The sequence below is a fragment of the Bufo gargarizans genome, chromosome 2 (genome assembly GCF_014858855.1).
Source record: "Bufo gargarizans isolate SCDJY-AF-19 chromosome 2, ASM1485885v1, whole genome shotgun sequence".
Classification (NCBI taxonomy): Eukaryota; Metazoa; Chordata; class Amphibia; order Anura; family Bufonidae; genus Bufo; species Bufo gargarizans.
In genome coordinates this window covers 693,597,338-693,616,561 of record NC_058081.1, presented here as the reverse complement: position 1 = coordinate 693,616,561, position 19,224 = coordinate 693,597,338, and the positions used below count along the sequence as shown (strand labels likewise).

The window sequence follows — 19,224 nt, the reverse complement described above, 5'->3', positions numbered from 1 at the left end:
GGTGGAAAAAAAAACTTCACCATTTTTCCACTGAAGTCAATGAAAAGCTAATGATGGCGGATTTTCGTGAAATCTGCAGCAGAAACCTGAGGTTATTTTGTCATGCAGCATCACATCTGGCCCCGGAAACTGCACCAAGATCCAAGAAGGGTGATGCCATTTTTTTTATTCCCCTGCGGCGTGGCTTTATAAACGGAAAAATCTGTGTCGTACGGTGCGCATTTTATATTGAAAACAACAAGGGCGGACAGTGACGAATACAACAGGCCTGGTGTGAATAATACAGCCTATAAAATCTGCCTGTGGCCGCTGTGCCCTATGGACGCTTTTCTGAGGCGTAATGGGGGTCATTTATCAAACTGGTATAAAGTAGAACTGGCCTGAGTTGCCCATAGCAACCAATCAGATTGCACCTTTCATTTTGGACAGCTCCTTTTGAAAATGAAAGGAACGATCTGATTGGTTGTCTATGGACAACTAAGCCAGTTCTACCAGTTTGATAAATGACGCCCCATGGTGTCTGGCTTCTCACTGTCTTACATTTTGGCAGTTTCCCTATCTTCTCGCGGCCCTGCCTCCCTGTTTATAATATTTTCGCCCTCCCGCACCGCTTCTGCTCTCTGGCGCGGCCGCCAACCAGCAGATTTCCCAGCCGTCAGGAAGTGGAGGAGAGGCGCGCGCGTGCCGGAGGGCACAGAACCGGGGGCAGCAGAGGACGGGCTGGAGGACGGAGGCGGCGGGTAATTACCGGGTGCATGCCAACACAGGGGCACACACAGGAAGAGACTGACATCTTCTCTGCGTCTGAAGTTTATCTTTGCAAACAAACTTTCCTTCCTGTCACATCTGGAGGCTGCAGCCTCTCCTGTCTCTGGGAAGGTGCCTGCACTGGTCGTAATGCTAGGGATGTAGCAGAGGGGACTTTGTTGTTTGGCACAACCAGTACTTGTGCAATCCCAATGCGCCACGCTGCAAAAAGCCAATTCAGCTCTGCTACATCTCTTAAAGGTCCATGTAAGGGTGCCACCACGGTTGCGTTTATTTTTTACTACGATGGTATTGCCCTTTAAAGGCGAGCCCAAGTACAAAGACGCCCAAAATAATCAGAGGTGTGAGGAATGTTGAGGGTCTGTTCACACGTGGATCTTGACGTGGATTCTGTGTTTGCATTCCTTCCCCACTAAATTAAACGGGGAAACTGTAAATGTGAATTCATATGGCGCTTTCTTTTCCGATTGCGCTTTTTAAAAACTGTGCTGTGAAAAAAAATTAAAATAAAAAAAATGACGTCTCTATTCTTGACACAGAATCCACCAGCAGAGTTCCTATAGAAAATCGCAGCGTGTTCTGTATTCTTTGCTTTTCACGCAGCTCTGGTGCCGTAGAAGGGTCTTCAGTGAAAAACGCATCGCAGTCCGGATGTAATGCAGTTTTCACTAATGGTTGCTAGGAATGAATAGCTCATCAGAACTGATCGCACACTCGCGCGTAAAAAATTGAAACACTGAACGCAATTGCTTGGGAAATCGTGCGAGTTTCACTGAACGCATCCTGAGAGAATCCGTAACGCTTGTGTGAAAGAGGTGTAAGGCTACTTTCACACTTGCGACAGAGTGATCCGGCAAGCAGTTCCGTCGCCGGACGATCCGGCAAAACGTATGCCAACTGATGGCATTAGTAAGACTCATCAGGATCCCGATCAGTCAAAAAAATACATTGAATACATTGAAATGCCGGATCCGTCTTTCCGGTGTCATCCAGCAAAACGGATCCGGCATTTATTTTTTTCAAATTTTTTTCGGTCTGCGCATGCGAATGCCAGATCCGGTATTTTGAATGCCAGATCCGGAACTAATACATTCCTATGGAAAAAAATGCCGGATCCGGCGTTCAGGCAAGTCTTCATTTTTTTTCCGCCGGAGATAAAACCGTAGCATGCTGCGGTTTTATCTTTTGCCTGATCAGTCAAAATGACTGAACTGAAGACATCCTGATGCATCCTGAATGGATTACAATAAAACTGATCCGTTCTTTTCCGGTATAGAGCCCCTAGGACAGAACTAAGTGCCGGAAAAGAAAAACGCTAGTGTGAAAGTACCCTTAGGGCGCGTTCACATCACCGTTTTGTTTTCTGTTCTGATCCATTCGATGAACAGAAAAAATAAATAAATGGATAAAATAATTTTCAGAAGAGGAAACAAACATGCACACGATGCAGTGCAGATTTTTTCCGGACGGATTTTGACCTACAGTGCAGATTTTAAAATCCGCAGCATGTCATTTTATTATATTTTTTCTGACCGGATGCAAATCCGCGCTAATTGATGCGGATTGACTGCACGGATTTCCCTGCGAACACCTGCAGATTTCAGTGCGGCTTGTCCGCACATAAATCCTGAACGTGTGTGTTTACCCTCAGGCCACCTGAACACGTGGTGGAATATGATGTTTTTCCGGGCGGATTCACGTGCGGAAAAACCACAGCGTAGTACATTTCACAAATCTCATGTAGATTCTTTTCCTGTGGAAATTGGTCTGCAGTGCGGATTTCAAAATTAGCTGTGGACTTCACACTTTTACAATGAAGGTTTGGGATCTGCGGCAAAACCGCGTCTAATCCGCACCAAAAACCGCTGTTAGAAATTGTGTGTGTTCTCCGGCACCCGTCTGCAGGTGGCCTAAATGGGACAGATCAGGGATCGCCATGTGAGAAGACGACGCCAGTAAGAATAGGTCTACACGGCGACATTTGTCGTATGACAATTTTTATAATGATAGTCTATGGTGTCGCACTGCGACATGACAGTCGCAAAAAATCCATTTGAAATGGATTTTTCTGCGACTGTGGCGTTGCAGCATGTCTCAGTGCGACACCATAGACTATCATTATAAAAATTGTCGCGCAACACTGGTGCGACATCAATGTCGCAGTGTAGTTGTGCCCTATGTGTCGCGCGACATGTGTTGTCGTGTAGACCGAGCCTAAGGCCTCTTTTACACGAGTGTGACGGATGGGCTCCGAAAGCGTTCAGTGAAACTCGCACCATTTCGCAGTCAGTTCAGTCAGTTTTGTCGGCGATTGCGTTCAGTTGTTCCATTTTTTTCTTTGCGAATGAAATGCGGTTTGATGCGTTTTTCACGCCTGTGATAAAAAACTGAAGGTTTACAAACAACATCTCTTAGCAACCGTCAGTGAAAAACGCATCGCATGCGCATTTGCTTGCGGATGCAATGTGTTTTTCACTAAAGCCCCATTTACTTCTATGGGGCCAGGGCTGCGTGAAAAACACAGAATACAGAACATGCTGCGATTTTCACGCAATGCAGAACTCATGTGCACAGCCCCATTGAAATGAATGGGTCAGGATTCAGTGCGGGTGCTATACATTCACGTCACGCATTGCACCAGCGCGGGAAAACTCGCTCGTGTGAAAGGGGCCTAATCCGGCGGAGCGGCGGGATGTCAGCAGCAGATCTGCTTCCGCTGTGATCAGTAGGAATCACTTAGAAAGTTTGGCAGCCGTCTCATTATCCGAGGCCGCAGCTCCTTTCTTCTTGGGACGTGTCCAGCTCCACCTCATTGTGAAATCTGAGAAGTCGCTTAAATATGTTGTGTCATCAGATACACGAAACCATGAGAGCAGCCACTTGATGATGAGTGCCGGCCGGAGCGCAGGTCGTTATTTTCTGGGTATTGTGTGTATCCTCTGTGTGCTGCAGTATATACATCATCTCCAAGGGCTCTCACAGGTAAGTGGATCGCTGGGAGACCCGGCTGGTGGCTTCATGAAGGCCCCTGCAGATATTGGGGCTTTTTCTTGCGAGCCATACATACAAGTGCAACATGTGGATTTTTTGCACGACATGTTTGCAGCGTGTGAACCTATCCCTAAGGCTGGGTTCACACCTGAGCGTTTTACAGCGCGTTCCTACGCGCTGTAAAACGCACAACAGGCAAGAACCAATGATTCCCTATGGGAATGGTTCTCACCTGGGCGTTTTACAGCGCGTACGATCGCGCTGTAAAACGCCCGACGCTCAAACAAGTGCTTGAGCTTTTTTTTGGCGTTTGTCGCGCGTTCCCGCACATAGATATTCGGGAACGCGCGACAATGTGTGCACGCCTGTCTCTGTATGCGCGATTGTAAACGCCCGTACAATCGCGCATACAGAGCGCTCGTTTCAGAACGCTCAGGTCTGAACCCAGGGTCAAGGCCCCTTGCAGACGAGCGTTCCTCCCGCAGCGAGTCCGCGTCCCAGTACCCGGCCTGACCTCCCAGCACTGACTGGATTAACATAGCATTATACTGATTTATGATGCTATGTAACCCTTACAGTTCTGGAATGTATTGGATAACACTGGCAGCATTATGCCAGTGTTATCCAGTACATTCCAACACTGTAAGGTTATATTGCATCATAAGCATCATAAATCAACATAATGCTGTGTGACCCCCGTCAGTGCTGGGAGGTCAGGCCGGGTGCTGCGGGAGGAACGCTCGTCTGCAAGGGGCCAAAAGGGTTTTCTGGTTTGCAAAAACATCCTTTCAAACAATCATTTATGAAGGTCACTGTGATTTTGTTATTATGTATTTCTTTTACCCTTGTTGCTCCTATCGTCTGGTTTTCGGCTGTGGTCACATGACCCTGTCCATGCTGCTCTTATTTCCTGTGATGTTATGTCCATGCAGCTCTTCCAGGGAGGTGAGTAATGATTCTTTTATTTTTTTTTATTTTTTTAACAATGATGGCATAATCTCCCAAAAGTTCCAAAACTAGCACGGCCACCGCTATGGGACTTCCGGAAATAGCCGAGCCAGCGCTCAATCTGCTATTTTCCGAATTCCGATAGCAGTGAACAGAGGGTGGCCACGCTTGCATAGTGTACTGTCTTTCACTTCAGGGATCCGTCCTAGAGATAGATGCGGGTCCTACCTCTGAGATCTTCACTTATCTGACATTGATCCTAGCGACATGCTAAACAAATCTGCAATGGGAGTACCTCTTGAAAAGCTTTATCCCGCTAACTAACCCCTTTCATTGGCATGTGTTCCCGTATTCTCCTATCCTCCACCACAGTTAAAGGGGTATTCCCATCTCAGACAATGGGGGGATATCGCTAGAATATGCCCCCATTGTCTAATAGGTGCGGGTCCCACCTCTGGGACCCGCACTTATCTTATTTAAAGCAGCAAAGTAAAGGAGGGCAGCCGCGCATTCATTTCTATGGGGCTGCCGAAAATAGTCAAGCGCTGGCTCCATAGTAATGAATGGGAGCGGTGGCTGCGCAAGCGCGGTGTGTTCCCATTCACTAGTATAGGGAGAGCGCTTGGTGGTGGCCGAACCCGGGGAAACCAAGGGTCCTCCGGTCACCACCTTCCCCACTCCGTTCTCGATATAGGTGCGGGTCCCCACACCTATCAGACAGTGGGGGCATGTCCTAGCAATTTGCCCCCATTGTCTCAGATGGGATTACCCCTTTAATACCTTTTTTGCATTACAGTTCAGTTTAACGTGACCTGGTTTCAGTCCATATGATTGCTACACGCAGAATGCGGTTACTCATACGTTTCCAGCCACACCCTGGAGTTGTAAGCCCAGTAAGTGCAGGGTGGAGGTCCAAGAAACCGGTAGAGAGCTCACGTAGAAAAGGTAGAATATAATAAACGTAGAAAATGTGTCATGAAAAGGTTGTGACGGATCCTTCTCATGTTGCAGTTCCCCCAGCATTGAGCCGATGTCGGATCTTCATTGCTGTTGCTTGGACGAGCTGCAATGTAATTTGAGCTGCAATGTAATTTGTGATTTAATGTCATTTAAAGGGGTTATCCAATACTATAAAAGGTCCCCCATACGCCGGGCCCCTCACAAAGAATATACTTACCTGGTTCCCTGCGCCGCTCCTGGTCCCCACACTGCCGCTGCTGCTTCTTCCCGTGCATCTGGTGTCGGGGGGGGGGGGGGGAGCAGCCAATGACAGGCGGTGACGGGGACAAGCCTCCCTAGCGGCCCGGCATAAGGGGGAGCCATTTATAGTATTGGTTAACCCCTTTAATGTGGCATTTCTCATCCTTACGCCACCTAGTGGTTTACTTTAGATCAATATTTTGCTGCTAAATTGTGGTGCAACTTAAAGGCGTTCTCTCATCTGAAACCTTGGTGGCATATCTCTTTTGGGACCCTCACCCATCTCCAGAACAGGACTCCCGAAATGAGCGGAGAACAGCCACCCTCCATTCATTTCTATAGGAGTTCCGAAAATAGCCGAGCAAGTGCGTTCGGCTGTTTCCAGCAGTCCTATAGAAGTGAATAGAGCGGTTGCGCAGTACACTCTCAATTCATTTCTATGGGACTTCCAAAAATTGCCGATCACACTCGCTCAGCTTTTTTCGGAACTTCCATAGAAATGAATGGACAGCACAGCACACTGCACACTTTCAGGGGGCCCGTTTTAGAGATGAGTGTGGGTCCTAGCGATATGCCATCAAAGTCTCAGATGAAACAACCCCTTTAAGAATCCTTTAAGCAAACATTCCTCAACCTGTGGTCTCCAGCGGTTGCAAATCTGCAAGTACCATCGTGCCCTCATAGCCATGCTCCCTTGTGTAGACATTATTCAAAACTGTCTAGCAAGGCAATTTGCGCCGTAAATCTAGCACGTTAAAAAAAAAAAAAAAAAAAATATAATAATCAACCAACCTGATTTCACACCAAACACTGAGGCTCATAATAGGCTGACACCTACTGCTCTGCAGAGATCACTTCTCAGTAGTCATCCCATTATCATCATAGGCAGGATTACTGTGACTTTAAATTAAAGGGGCTTATGCATATAACTGCATGTAAATCCGGCTTAAATACGTTTTTTTTTCCGGGATATAAATATTAATAACCTATCATCATGGTAGGTGATTAATATCTGATCGTGGGGGGCCGTCTCCCGGCACCTCTACTGATCAGCGGGTCAAAGGGACTGCTGTGCTTGGGTGAATGCGGCGGTCTCTTCCTCTGCCTGGGACATTGCATACGTCAGTCACGTAACATTTGTGCAGTTCAGTCCTATTCAGGAGATTTTTATTTTATTTTAATTGACCACACTTCCTTTTTAATCCCGGAGACCCCCTTTTAACATTTTGATCTTTTTGCTTCTTGTATTTCCAGGTGTCATGTGTTGATAATATCTTCTTACCGTGTGGGGACCATGCAGTGCCATGGATCTGTGTCCCGTCTGGGGGTCCTTAGGCGAAGTAATCTTCTTCTCCATGAGAAATGGTTGCTCTCTGTCCAGGCTGTCAGTGGACGCCATAGGTGTCACTCCGTTCTTAGTAAAGACACTTTCAGGTAAGGACGTCCATGCGGTATGTACTGAAATCCCGGAGCTGTGAGACCTGTGCATAAGGAGTAATGGCTCTGTGTCTTGTAGGGCTGGTCGCCCTGTCTTCCTGCTGACCAAGTCCCATGGGATGTTTGGCACCTGTACGTCTCAGAGGAGTCAGAGTGGGATAGTAACAGGTAAGGAGCTGCTCAGTCATGTATAAAGGGGTACTCCCAGGATATGCCATCAATGTCAGATAGGTGCGGGTCCCACCTCTGGGAACCGCTCCTATCTCCAGAACAGGATGAGAGCTAACTGCGCATGCGCAGCGTGCTCGCCATTCACTGCTATAGGAGTTTCGAAACGAGCCAGGCACGTCTACTTTCGGAGGTCCCATAGAAATGAATGGAGAGCGCACTGCGCAAGTGCGGCCACCACTCCATTCACCTCTATGGGACTGCAAGAGATAGCCAGGGCTCAGCCAACTCCTGTGCATGCGTGGATGTTCTCCCTTCACTTGGCGATAGGAGCGGCTCACAGAGGTAGGACCTGCACCTATCGGACGTTGATGGCCTACGCTAGAGATATGCCATCCATATCTGAGATGGGAGTACCCCTTTAAGTATCAGTTTACAGTTTGCTGCAACGTTGTAATTAACGTATCAAGTTTGCTATATCTGTGCAATATATTAGTTACATGTTATAATTTATTGCCTGGGCATCTCCGGGCAACGAGGGGCCTGGGCACCTTCAGAACCTAATTAACATATTGAATAAAAGTGTTTTTTAGTGAAAATAAGCGACGGGCAGCTATACGGTAAGTAGCATTCCAATAGGGGGACTATAATGCAGATCGTGGTATTAGTGTTCTATAATGGTCAGTTTAGGTGAAAGACTCCCTTTAAAGGGGTAGTCTCACTTCAGTAAATGGCATTTATCATGTTGAGAAAGTTAATACGAGGCACTTACTAATGTAATGTGATTGTACATATTGCTTCCTTTGCTGGCTGAATTCATTTTTCCATCACATTATTCGCTGCTCGTTTCCATGGTTACGACCACCCTGCAATCCAGCATCAGTGGCCGTGCTCGCACACTATAGGAAAAAGTGCTGTCCACTCTGGTGGCTGAGACCACGGGAGCACACATGGGCTGGTGCTTTTTCCTAAAGTGTGCATGCACAGCCACCGCTGCTGGATTGCAGGGTGGTCGTAACTATGGAAACGAGCAGTTTATAATGTGATGGAAAAATTAATTCAGCCAGCAAAGGAAGCAATATGGACAATCACAATACATTAGTAAAGTGCCTTGTATTAACTTTCTCTACCTGATAAATCCCACTTGCAGAAGTTAGAGGACCCCTTTAAGGCTGACCTGACCCCTCTCCTGACATGTCTGTTTTAGTAATCACTTGCATCCCCATGTAATAGCAATTCTGGAGCATCTATTATGACTGTCAAGGGCCATTTCTTTATTATTCCTGCTAGAAGTTATGAATTAATTGCTAGCAGTTTGCAATGAAAGCCCAACTGGGTGCTACCAGTCGGGAGTGTGTCCCTGCACAGTGTTACATTGTCCAATCAGTGCTGCCAGTGTCAGACCAGGCATGGACACACCCCTAACCAGTAACACCCAGATGGACCTTCCTTGCAGACTGCTGGCGCATCATAGAGCTATAAGAATAGATGCTCCAGAATTGTTATTACATTGGAAATGCAAGTCGTTACTAAAACAGAGAAGGGAGGGGACGGGTCCTCTTTAAGTACGAAATATTGTACCAAGCAGTCAGGCTCTAATGTGACAGAGTGACAGGACAAACTATGGACAGTTTGCAACCTAATTGAAGGTGATCCTATTACAATAGTAGGTGGAGAATTGGAATGACCAATCTATTGTTCTCTTAAAAAGACTGTATACATTTTCATCGTCGGATCCAATACTGGTATTGGCTCAAAAGCTGCATGTGTGATCCCGGCCTTATAGAGCTGTCGTATTTCATTGAAGGGGTTCTCCAGGCTACAGAATTTTTTTTTTAAATCAGATAATTTTTATTAACAATTTTCTGTAAATTGCAAAAATAAAGATAAAGAAATTTGTCCGTACCATATACATGTAACAACCAATAAAGGTATTACCAAAGCATTACATGATCAGTCACAGTATTAATTTTGTGAATACAATATGTAACATCCAGCATAGTAAAAGACGTACATAAAATCAAGTAATATTGTTACACAATCTCCATTGTACAAACCAAGTGTCCCACCTGTTTTGATTTATAAACAAAAGACCATCCCTCCCTACACAACTAAACCCTCCAGTGCCATCAGGTTCCCCCCAGTGCAACCATCTTCTCCTCCTAGCCATGTTCCCAGTGAAATAAAATACTTACCTCTCCTGTAGGGGCGCTGCTCCATAGCTCCTTCATCTTCGCCCCGAGCTGCACTGTCGTCCTGACGTCACACAGCATCAGGTCATAGTGGACATAAGCGCGAACTATGTCCTGACGATGTGTCAGGAAGCAGTGCTGCGCGGTGGGGGCCGGCGGGTGACCACGGAGTGGTGAGTAATTATAGCAAGTGCTTCACTCGTGCTCCGTGGTCACATGACGCAAAGAATCCTTGATGCAAATAATTTGCATTGAGGATTTTTTGGTGTCGAGTTACTCAATTCAATCGAGTAAGGACGCACTTTACAAGTTCCCCACACTTCATATCTGTAGTTCTTGGGTATACATTTAAAGGGGTGTGCAGAATTGGAAAAACATGGTTGTTTTCTTGTTGAAATAGCACCACACTTGTCCACTGGTTGTGTCCGGTGTTTCAGCCCTAGCAGAATGGCAGCGCAGTCCCATTGACTTCAGTAGAGCTGAGCTGCAATACCGGACACAACCAGTGGACAAGTGTGGTGCTATTTCAACAAGAAAACAACCATGTTTTTCCAATTCTGCACACCCCTTTAAATGTATACCCAAGAACTACAGATATGAAGTGTGGGGAACTTGTAAAGTGCGTCCTTACTGGAAGCAAGTGAAGTTCGCCATCTGGTGGTAATAGTTGTAATGTGCAGTAAACTCTTTGGCTTTACACGTTCAGTTTCCTGATGCAGTTTTTGAAGTCAGAACCAGGGGTGAATTAAAAAAAGAGAAGTCATATCTGTGTCGTATCTGTACTTATTCTCCCTTTGTGATCTACTCCTAGTTTTGGCATAAAAACCCTGAACGCGTGAACTCAGCTTTTCAGGCATAAAACACATAAAGCGTCTGTCAGCAGGGACTTTTGCAATGTTTTAGCGATTCAGATATACTGCCATTTGCTTGGTATAGTTTGTGGTCAGTAGATTTAGAACAATGCATGATGTATTAGGCTGCGCGTTCCTATGCACTGTAAAACGCTCAACAGGCAAAAACCAATGTTTCCCTATGGGCATGGTTCTCACCTGAGCATTTTACAGAGCGTACAAACGCGCTGTAAAACGCCCTACGCCCCAAGAAGTACAGGAGATTCTTTGGGGCGTATTGTTGCGGTTTTTCATTGAATGCCTCTGTGGTTAATCACACAAACGCGAGTACTACGCGCATTTCCAAAATACAAAAACGCCCCAAAATACTCCTCAAAAACGCCCGATAAAAACGGCTGAAAAAAGCGCTTATCGAATACACTCAGGTGTGAACCCAGCCTTAGTTATGAAATGTCTTTTTCCTTTCGGTTCATACAGTAGAATGTAAGTCCCTGGACTGGGGTAAAATGGGTGACAGTGGCTCAGTGATAAAATCAGTGGGTGATTATTAACAGTACATTGCTAGATTGTGTGACTGCTACTAGTGTGGTACCACCAGGATCAGTATTGGAGGGGTCACCGTTACTAGTAGGGAACCACAGGGGTTAGTATTGGAGGGGTTACCATTGTTAGTGGGGTACCATAGCGGGCAATATTAGAGGAATCACCATAACTAGTGGGGTATCTCAAGTGGCAGTATTGGAGGGGTCACCGTTACTAGTGGGGTACCACAGGGGGCAGTATTGGAGAGATCACCATTACTAGTAGGATACCACAGGGGTCAGTATTGGACCCTAGTCTCTTCAATATAATCATTCATGATGAGACAACCCCTTTAACCACCTCAGCTCCCCTAGCTTAAACCCCCTTAATGACCAGGCCACTTTTCACACTTCTGCACTACACTACTTTCACGGTTTATTGCTCGGTCATACAAGTTACCACCCAAATGAATTTTACCTCCTTTTCTTCTCACTAATAGAGCTTTAATTTGGTGGTATTTCATTGCTGCTGACATTTTAACTTTTTTTTATATTAATCGAAAATGACCGAAATTTTTGCTAAAAAATTACTTTCACTTTTTGTTGTAAAATATTTCAAATAAAACTACATTTCTATATAAATTTTTCTCTAAATTTATTGTTCTACAAGTGATAAAAAAAAATGCAATAAGTGTATATTTATTGGTTTGGGTAAAAGTTATAGCGTTTACAAACTATGGTGCAAAAAAATTTATTTACGCACTTTGACTTTCTGAGCACCTGTCATGTTTCCTGAGGTTCTACAATGCCCAGACAGTAGAAACACCCTACAAATGACCCCATTTCGGAAAGTAGACACCCTAAGGTATTTGCTGATGGGCATAGCGAGTTCATGGAAGTTTTTATTTTTTTTGTCACAAGGTAGCGGAAATTGATTATTTTTTTCTTACAAAGTCTCATATTCCACTAACTTGTGACAAAAAGTAAAATTTTGCATGAACTCACCATACCACTCACGGAATACCTTGGGGTGTCTTTCCAAAATGGGGTCACTTGTGGGGTATTTATACTGCCCTGGCATTTTAGGGGCCCTAAAGCGTAAGAAGTAGTTTCGAATCCAAATGCGTAAAAATGCGCTGTGAAATCCTAAAGGTACTCATTGGAATTTGGGCCCCTTTGCGCACCTCGGCTGCAAAAAAGCGTCACACATGTGGTATCACCGTACTCAGAAGAAGTAGGGCAATGTGTTTTGGGGTGTATTTTTACATATACCCATACTGTGTGTGAGAAAAAACTTTATACAAAGTTCTCAATTTACAGAGATATTTCTCTCACCCAGCATGGGTATATGTAAAAATACACCCCAAAACACATTTCCCAACTTCTCCTGAGTACGGCGATACCAGATGTATCGCCATACAAGATGCGCAAAGGAGCCCAAATTCCAATGAGTACCTTTAGGATTTCACAGGGCATTTTTACGCATTTGGATTCCGTGAGGGGTATGGTGAGTTCATGTAAGATTTTATTTTTTGTCACAAGTTAGTGGAATATGAGACTTTGTTTTTTTTTTTGTTTTTTTTTTTCCTTACAATTTCCTCTAACTTGTGACAAAAAAAAAAAAAAATCTTCTATGAACTCGCCATGCCCCTCAAAAGTGATCTTTATAGCGCCGCAGCGATTTTACGGTGTTTTTGCAGTGCTCAGAAAAAAAAATGTTCTGTCACTGCGGTGGGGCAGACTGAACACAAGTGTGCGCACAAGATCAGGCCTGATCGGGCGAACACTGCGTTTTTTGTAGAGCCTAAAGAACATGTCCTATTCTTGTCCGCAATTGTCCGCATTTTCTATATAGTTCTGGCAATGTGCAGATCCGCAAAATGCGGAAAGCACATTGCCAGTGTCCGTGTTTTGCGAATCCATGGATCCGCAAAACACATACGGACGTCTGAATGGAGCCTTACAGGTGGGTGATCAATGTCAGGGGGGTCATCAGGGGTTAATAAGTGACGGTGGGGGGGGGGGTGTAGTGTAGTGTGGTGATTGTTGCTACTTGCAGAGCTGCCTGTGTCCTCTGGTGGTCGATCCAAGCAAAAGGGACCACCAGAGGACCAGGTAGCAGGTATATTAGACGCTGTTAACAAAACAGCGTCTAATATACCTTTTTGGGGTTAAAAAAATCGCATCTACAGCCTGCCAGCAAACGATCGCCGCTGGCAGGATGTAGATCAACTGAAACTGAAATCTCAGCTCTCGCGACATGACGCGTAGATGCGTGACAGAGGAATAACCCGGCCGCCCACAGGACGCATCCCTGCGTTAGGCGGTCGGGAGGTGGTTAAACTAATACTTTGTTGAAGCACCTTTTGATTTTATTACAGCTCTCATTCTTTTTGGGTAGGAGTCTATCAGCATGGCACATTTTGACTTGGCAAGATTTGCCCACTTTTCTTTGCAAAAACACTCCAAATCTGTCAGATTGCGAGGACATCTCCTGGGCACAGCCCTCTTCAGATCACCCCACAGATTTTCAATCGGATTTAGGTCTGGGCTCTGGCTGGGCCATTCCAAAACTTTAATCTTCTTCTGGTGAAGCCATTCCTTTGTTGATTTGGATGTATGCTTTGGGTCGTTGTCATGCTAAAAGTTGAAGTTCCTCTTCATGTTCAGCTTTCTAGCAGAAGCCTGAAGGTTTTGTGCCAATATTGACTGGTATTTGGAACTGTTCATAATTCCCTCTACTTAAAGGGGTTGTCCAGGTTCAGAGCTGAACCTGGACAGCCCTCCATTTTCACCCAGGCAGCCCCCCTCGCATGAGCATCGGAGCAGTTCATGCTCCGATGCTCTGCTTTGCCCTGCGCTAAATTGCACAGGGCAAAGGCATTTTTCTGAGTTCCGGTGACGTACCGAGATGAGATGCTCCGATGCTAGGCTCAGGGGGGCTGCCGGGGTGAAAATAAGGGTATGTCCGGGTTCAGCTCTGAACCTGGACAACCCCTTTAACTAAGGCCCCAGTTCCAGCTGAAGAAGAACAGCCCCTTGGCATGATGCTGCCACCACCATGCTTCACTGTGGGGATGGTGTTCTTTTGGTGATGTGCAGTGTTGTTTTTGCACCAAACATATCTTTTGGAATTATGGCCAAAAAAGTTCAACCTTGGTTTCATCAGACCATAACACCTTTTCCCACATGCTTTTGGGAGACTTCAGATGTGTTTTTGCAAAATGTAGCCTGGCTTGGATGTTTTTCTTCGTAAGAAAAGGCTTTCGTCTGCCACTCTACCCCATAGCCCAGACATATGAAGAATACGGGAGATTGTTGTCACATGTACCACACAGCCAGCACTTGCCAGATATTCCTGCAGCTCCTTTAATGTTGCTGTAGGCCTCTTGGTCGCCTCCCAAACCAGTTTTCTTCTTGTCTTTTCATTAATTTTGGAGGGACGTCCAGTTCTTGGTAATGTCACTGTTGTGCCATATTCTCTCCACTTGATGATGATGTCTTCACTGTGTTCCATGGTATATCTAATGCCTTGGAAATTCTTTTGTCTCCTTCTCCTGACTGATACCTTCTAACAATGAGATCCCTCTGATGTTTGGAGGCTCTCTGTGGACCATGGCTTCTGCTGGGGGATGCGACCAAGAAAACTTCAGGAAAGACCAACTAGAGCAGCTGAACTTTATATTTGGGGTTAATCAGAGGCACTTTACATGATGGCCAGTGTATGCTGACTACTATTTAACAGGATTTTGAATGTGATTGCTTAATTCTGAACACAACTACATCCCCAGTTATAAGAGGGTGTGCACACTTATGCAACCACATTATTTTAGTTTTTTTTTAGTTCTCTTCCCTCCACCTAAAAGATTTCAGTTTGTTTTTCAATTGCGTGGTAGAGTTTATAGGTCACATTAAAGGTGGAAAAAGTTCTGAAATGATTTATTTAGATTTGTCTCATTTTTATTTTATTTTTACATCACAGAAACCTGACATTTTAACAGGGGTGTGTAGACTTTTTATATCCACTGTATATATAGGGGGCAGACAGAAGTGGTCCTATAGTGTGTGTGTGTGTGTGTGTGTGTATATATATATATAGGGGGGAGACAGGGGAGCCGCAGGCTGGATCTGCATGTAGCAGTGAGCCCGGAGCATCCTCTGTGTACAGTACTGAGCTGTGCTCGGCAGGTTTTCCTTACCAACCCATTGCCCAAGGACAACTTCACAGCCAGCTTTATAATTAAAAAAGTACATCACCTAATAAAGTATATTGCAAAATACTCATAATCCCTTCCCCCATACATTTAAATAAATGGCAGCTACTCATTCATTGTAGCAATCAGTGTCAGGCAGCTGCTGCCAAGGCCAGTAAGATTTGCATCTAAAGGTATAGTGTAATGTTCTGGGCTCCTGTGAACAAGACAGACATAGCAGAGCTGGAGAGGGTTCAGGCAAAGTAAAGTAAGAACTGGAATGGGGCAACTACAGTACCCTGAAAGATTATCAAAATTAGGGTTATTCACTTTAGAAAAAAGACGACTGAGGGGAGATCTAATTACTATGTATAAATATATCAGGGGTCAGTACAGAGATTTCTCCCATCATCTATTTATCCCCAGGACTGACTATGACGAGGGGACATCCTCAGCGTCTGGAGGAAAGAAGGTTTGTACACAGACATGTGTACAGTAAGAGCAGTGAGACTATGGAGCTCTCTGCCTGAGGAGGTGGTGATGGCGAGTTCAATAAAGGAATTCAAGAGGGGCCTGGATGTATTTCTGGAGCATAATAATATTACAGGCTATAGTTACTAGAGAGGGGTCGTTGATCCAGGGAGTTATTCTGATTGTCTGATTGGAGTCGGGAAGGAATTTTTTTCCCCTAAAATGAGGGAAATTGGCTTCTATGTCACAGAGGTTTCATCTTCCTCTTGATCAACGCTACAGAATAATAAATCTAGAGATTATCCCCTGAATCAGAATATCGGTTTTAGGCCCCTTTCACACGGGCGAGTATTCCGCGCGGATTGAACGCATTGAACCCGCACTGAATCCCGACCCATTCATTTCTATGGGGCTGTTCACACGAGCGGTGATTTTCACGCATTACTTGTGCGTTGCGTGAAAATCGCAGCATGCTCTATTTTGTGCGTTTTTCACATAATGCAGGCCCCATAGAAATGAATGGGATTGCGTGAAAATGGCAAGCATCCGCAAGCAAGTGCGGATGCAGTGCGATTTTCACGCACGGTTGCTAGGAGACGATCAGGATGGAGACCCAATATAACATGGTTATACGGGAAAATAATAGCGTTCTGAATACAGAATGCATAGTACAATAGCGCTGGAGGGGTTAAAAAATAAATAAAAATAATTTAACTTGCCTTAGTCCACTTGATCGCGCAGCCCGACTTCTCTTCTGTCTCCTTCTTTGCTGATTGCAGGAACAGGACCTGTGGTGACGTCACTCCGGTCATCACCTGATCCATCACATGATCTTTTACCATGGTGATGGATCATGTGATGACCGGAGTGATGTCACCACAGGTCCTGTTCCTGCACACAGAAGAGAAGTCGGGCTGCGCTATCAAGTGGACTAAGGTGAGTTAAATTTTTTTATTTTTTTTTTTACCCCTCCAGCCCTATTGTACTATGCATTCTGTATTCAGAATGCTATTATTTTCCCTTATAACCATGTTATAAGGGAAAATAATACAATCTACAGAACACCGATCCCAAGCCAGAACTTCTGTGAAGAAGTTCGGGTTTGGGTACCAAACATGCGCGATTTTTCTCACGCAAGTGCAAAACGCATTACAATGTTTTGCACTTGCTTTGAAAAATCGCGCATGTTTCCGCAACGCACCCACACATTTTCCCGCAACGCCCGTCTGAAAGAGGCCTTAAACGGTCTGCAACGTCACCTGTCTTGATTCCATATTACCAGAGGGAGGAGGACGAAAACAAGATGCCAATATTAATTTGTCCACTAGATGGCTCAATCTCTGTAACAATAGATGTGTAAACCTAAACCTAACTGAATTAGAGAGCATAACCTAATACAAAATTACTCACATAAGAGAAATAAAAAAAAAACGCAGGAGGCTAAAAATAACAGACAGGTAAAAAAAAAAACACTATAATGTGAATGCATGAAATTACACATACACATAGAATTAATTAATTTCTAAGACTAATTTGTTATAGCCACAGTATAAGCAGAAACTGCATAAAAAAAAAGAAAGAAAATAATACAGAAATTAGTACAAAGGGCAAAAAAATGTGCAAGTGCCAAAGCAGAACTGGGTAGGGGGGATGTCTGTTTTTGCCTTACAAGCTATGGTACTATGTTTTTTGTATATTCCAGTGCAGTTGCACATTGTCCTGACGGCTCTATCTGGCCCTTCTATTATATGTCATCTTGTGTTTTTATCCAAAGGCTCATTCAGGCGACAGTAGTGTTTTGCGGTCCACAAATTGCGGATCCATAAACACAGATACCGGCCTATGTGCGTTCTGCATTTTGTGGACCCCACAGGGCCGCCACTGTGATAGAAAATGCCCATTCTTGTCTTACATGTAGACTTACACATTGACTAAGGCTACTTTCACACTGGCGTTTTGGCTTTCCGTTTGCGAGATCCGTTCAGGGCTCTCACAAGCGGTCCAAAACGGATCAGTTTTGCCCTAATGCATTCTGAATGGAAAAGGATCTGCTCAGAATGCATCAGTTTGCCTCCGATCAGTCTCCATTCCGCTTTGGAGGCAGCATTTTGGTGTCTGTCTGATGACACTGAGCCAAACGGATCCGTCCTGACACACAATGTAAGTCAATGGGGACGGAATCCGTTTTCACTGACACAATCTGGCACAATAGAAAACTGATCCGTCCTCCATTGACTTTCAATGGTGTTCAAGACGGATCCGTCCTGGCTATGTTAAAGGGGTTCTGCACTTTCATTTCACTGATGATCTATCCTCTGGATAGATCATCAGCTTCTGATCGGCGGGGGTCCGACACCCGGGACCCCCGCCGATCAGCTGTTTGAGAAGGCAGCGGCGCTCCAGGAGCGCCGCTGCCTTCTCACTGTTTACCGCCGGGCCGCCCGCCCACTGACGTCACGACTTGTATCAACTAGAGTGGGCGCGGCTAAGCTCCATTCAATGAACAGAGCTTAGCCGCGCCCACTCTAGTTGATACAAGTCGTGACGTCAGAGGGCGGGCGGCCCAGAGGTAAACAGTGAGAAGGCCGCGGCGCTCCTGGAGCGCCGCTGCCTTCTCAAACAGCTGATCGGCGGGGGTCCCGGGTGTCGGACCCCCGCCGATCAGAAGCTGATGATCTATCCAGAGGATAGATCATCAGTGAAATGAAAGTGCAGAACCCCTTTAAAGATAATACAAACGGATCCGTTCTGAACGGATGCAGACGGTTGTATTATCTGAACGTATCCGTCCATGACGTATCCGCACAAAACGCCAGTGTGAAAGTAGCCTTAGATAAAAAGCATGTAATCCTCCCCTGTCAGTAGAATATGTCCATAAAAGTTTGTAATGTCCGCATTGTGCCCGTTCCTCTGTTATTCCAGCTGGAACTGAATGAATGAACTGACAACTAAAATGATGACGTTCACTTTGTCCCGACGCACTCTGCCACTGTCCACCCACTGCTGACCATGCTGGACTACATAGGAGCTCATCCTATTGACAAGTGGAATGAGAACGACCAGTTATTAATTTAGGCTTACTTTTCTAGCAGGAATAACAGAGGAATGTCACAATTCAGAGCTCTGAGAAAGGTGCTCCTTACTGAATCAGACGTGTCAGGAAAGCAGACAGGTCCCCTATAATGTCACATACATTCTAAGAAGAGCAATGTTAGGTCGGCTATAGGAGCAAGGTGGCTCCGTTCACACAGGACTGTTCTAATTGCATTGAAGGTTTTCCAGTAAAGGACATGTCTTACTGCAGGTTAGAAAATCACCATCTCCTCTATAACATGTTACATATGTAAGAGCTGTAAGGGTGCTTTCACACTAGCGTTGTTAGAATCCTGCAGGCAGTACCATTGCCGGAACTGCCTGCTGGATCTGGAAATCCATATGCAAACGGATATATTATTTTTCTTCCAGATCCGTCAGACGTATTCAT

The 19,224-nt window shown here is 45.2% G+C and overlaps 1 protein-coding gene across 2 annotated transcripts in view; it reads left to right on the top strand.

The window, feature by feature from the left end:
- Positions 1 to 625: 625 nt before the first annotated feature.
- The window catches only part of NLRX1 (NLR family member X1), a 32,693-nt gene continuing 14,094 nt past the window's right edge, over positions 626 to 19,224 (top strand). Inside the window, exons 1-3 of one of the 2 annotated variants that reach the window (XM_044282353.1) lie at positions 626 to 740; positions 7,162 to 7,341; positions 7,424 to 7,512. In XM_044282353.1, the coding sequence (XP_044138288.1) occupies positions 7,202 to 7,341; positions 7,424 to 7,512 (229 nt within the window). In that variant the 5' untranslated portion in view covers positions 626 to 740; positions 7,162 to 7,201. Of the gene's footprint in view, positions 741 to 3,415; positions 3,751 to 7,161; positions 7,342 to 7,423; positions 7,513 to 19,224 lie in introns of those variants that run through there. The other variant, XM_044282352.1, reaches the window with a different exon arrangement.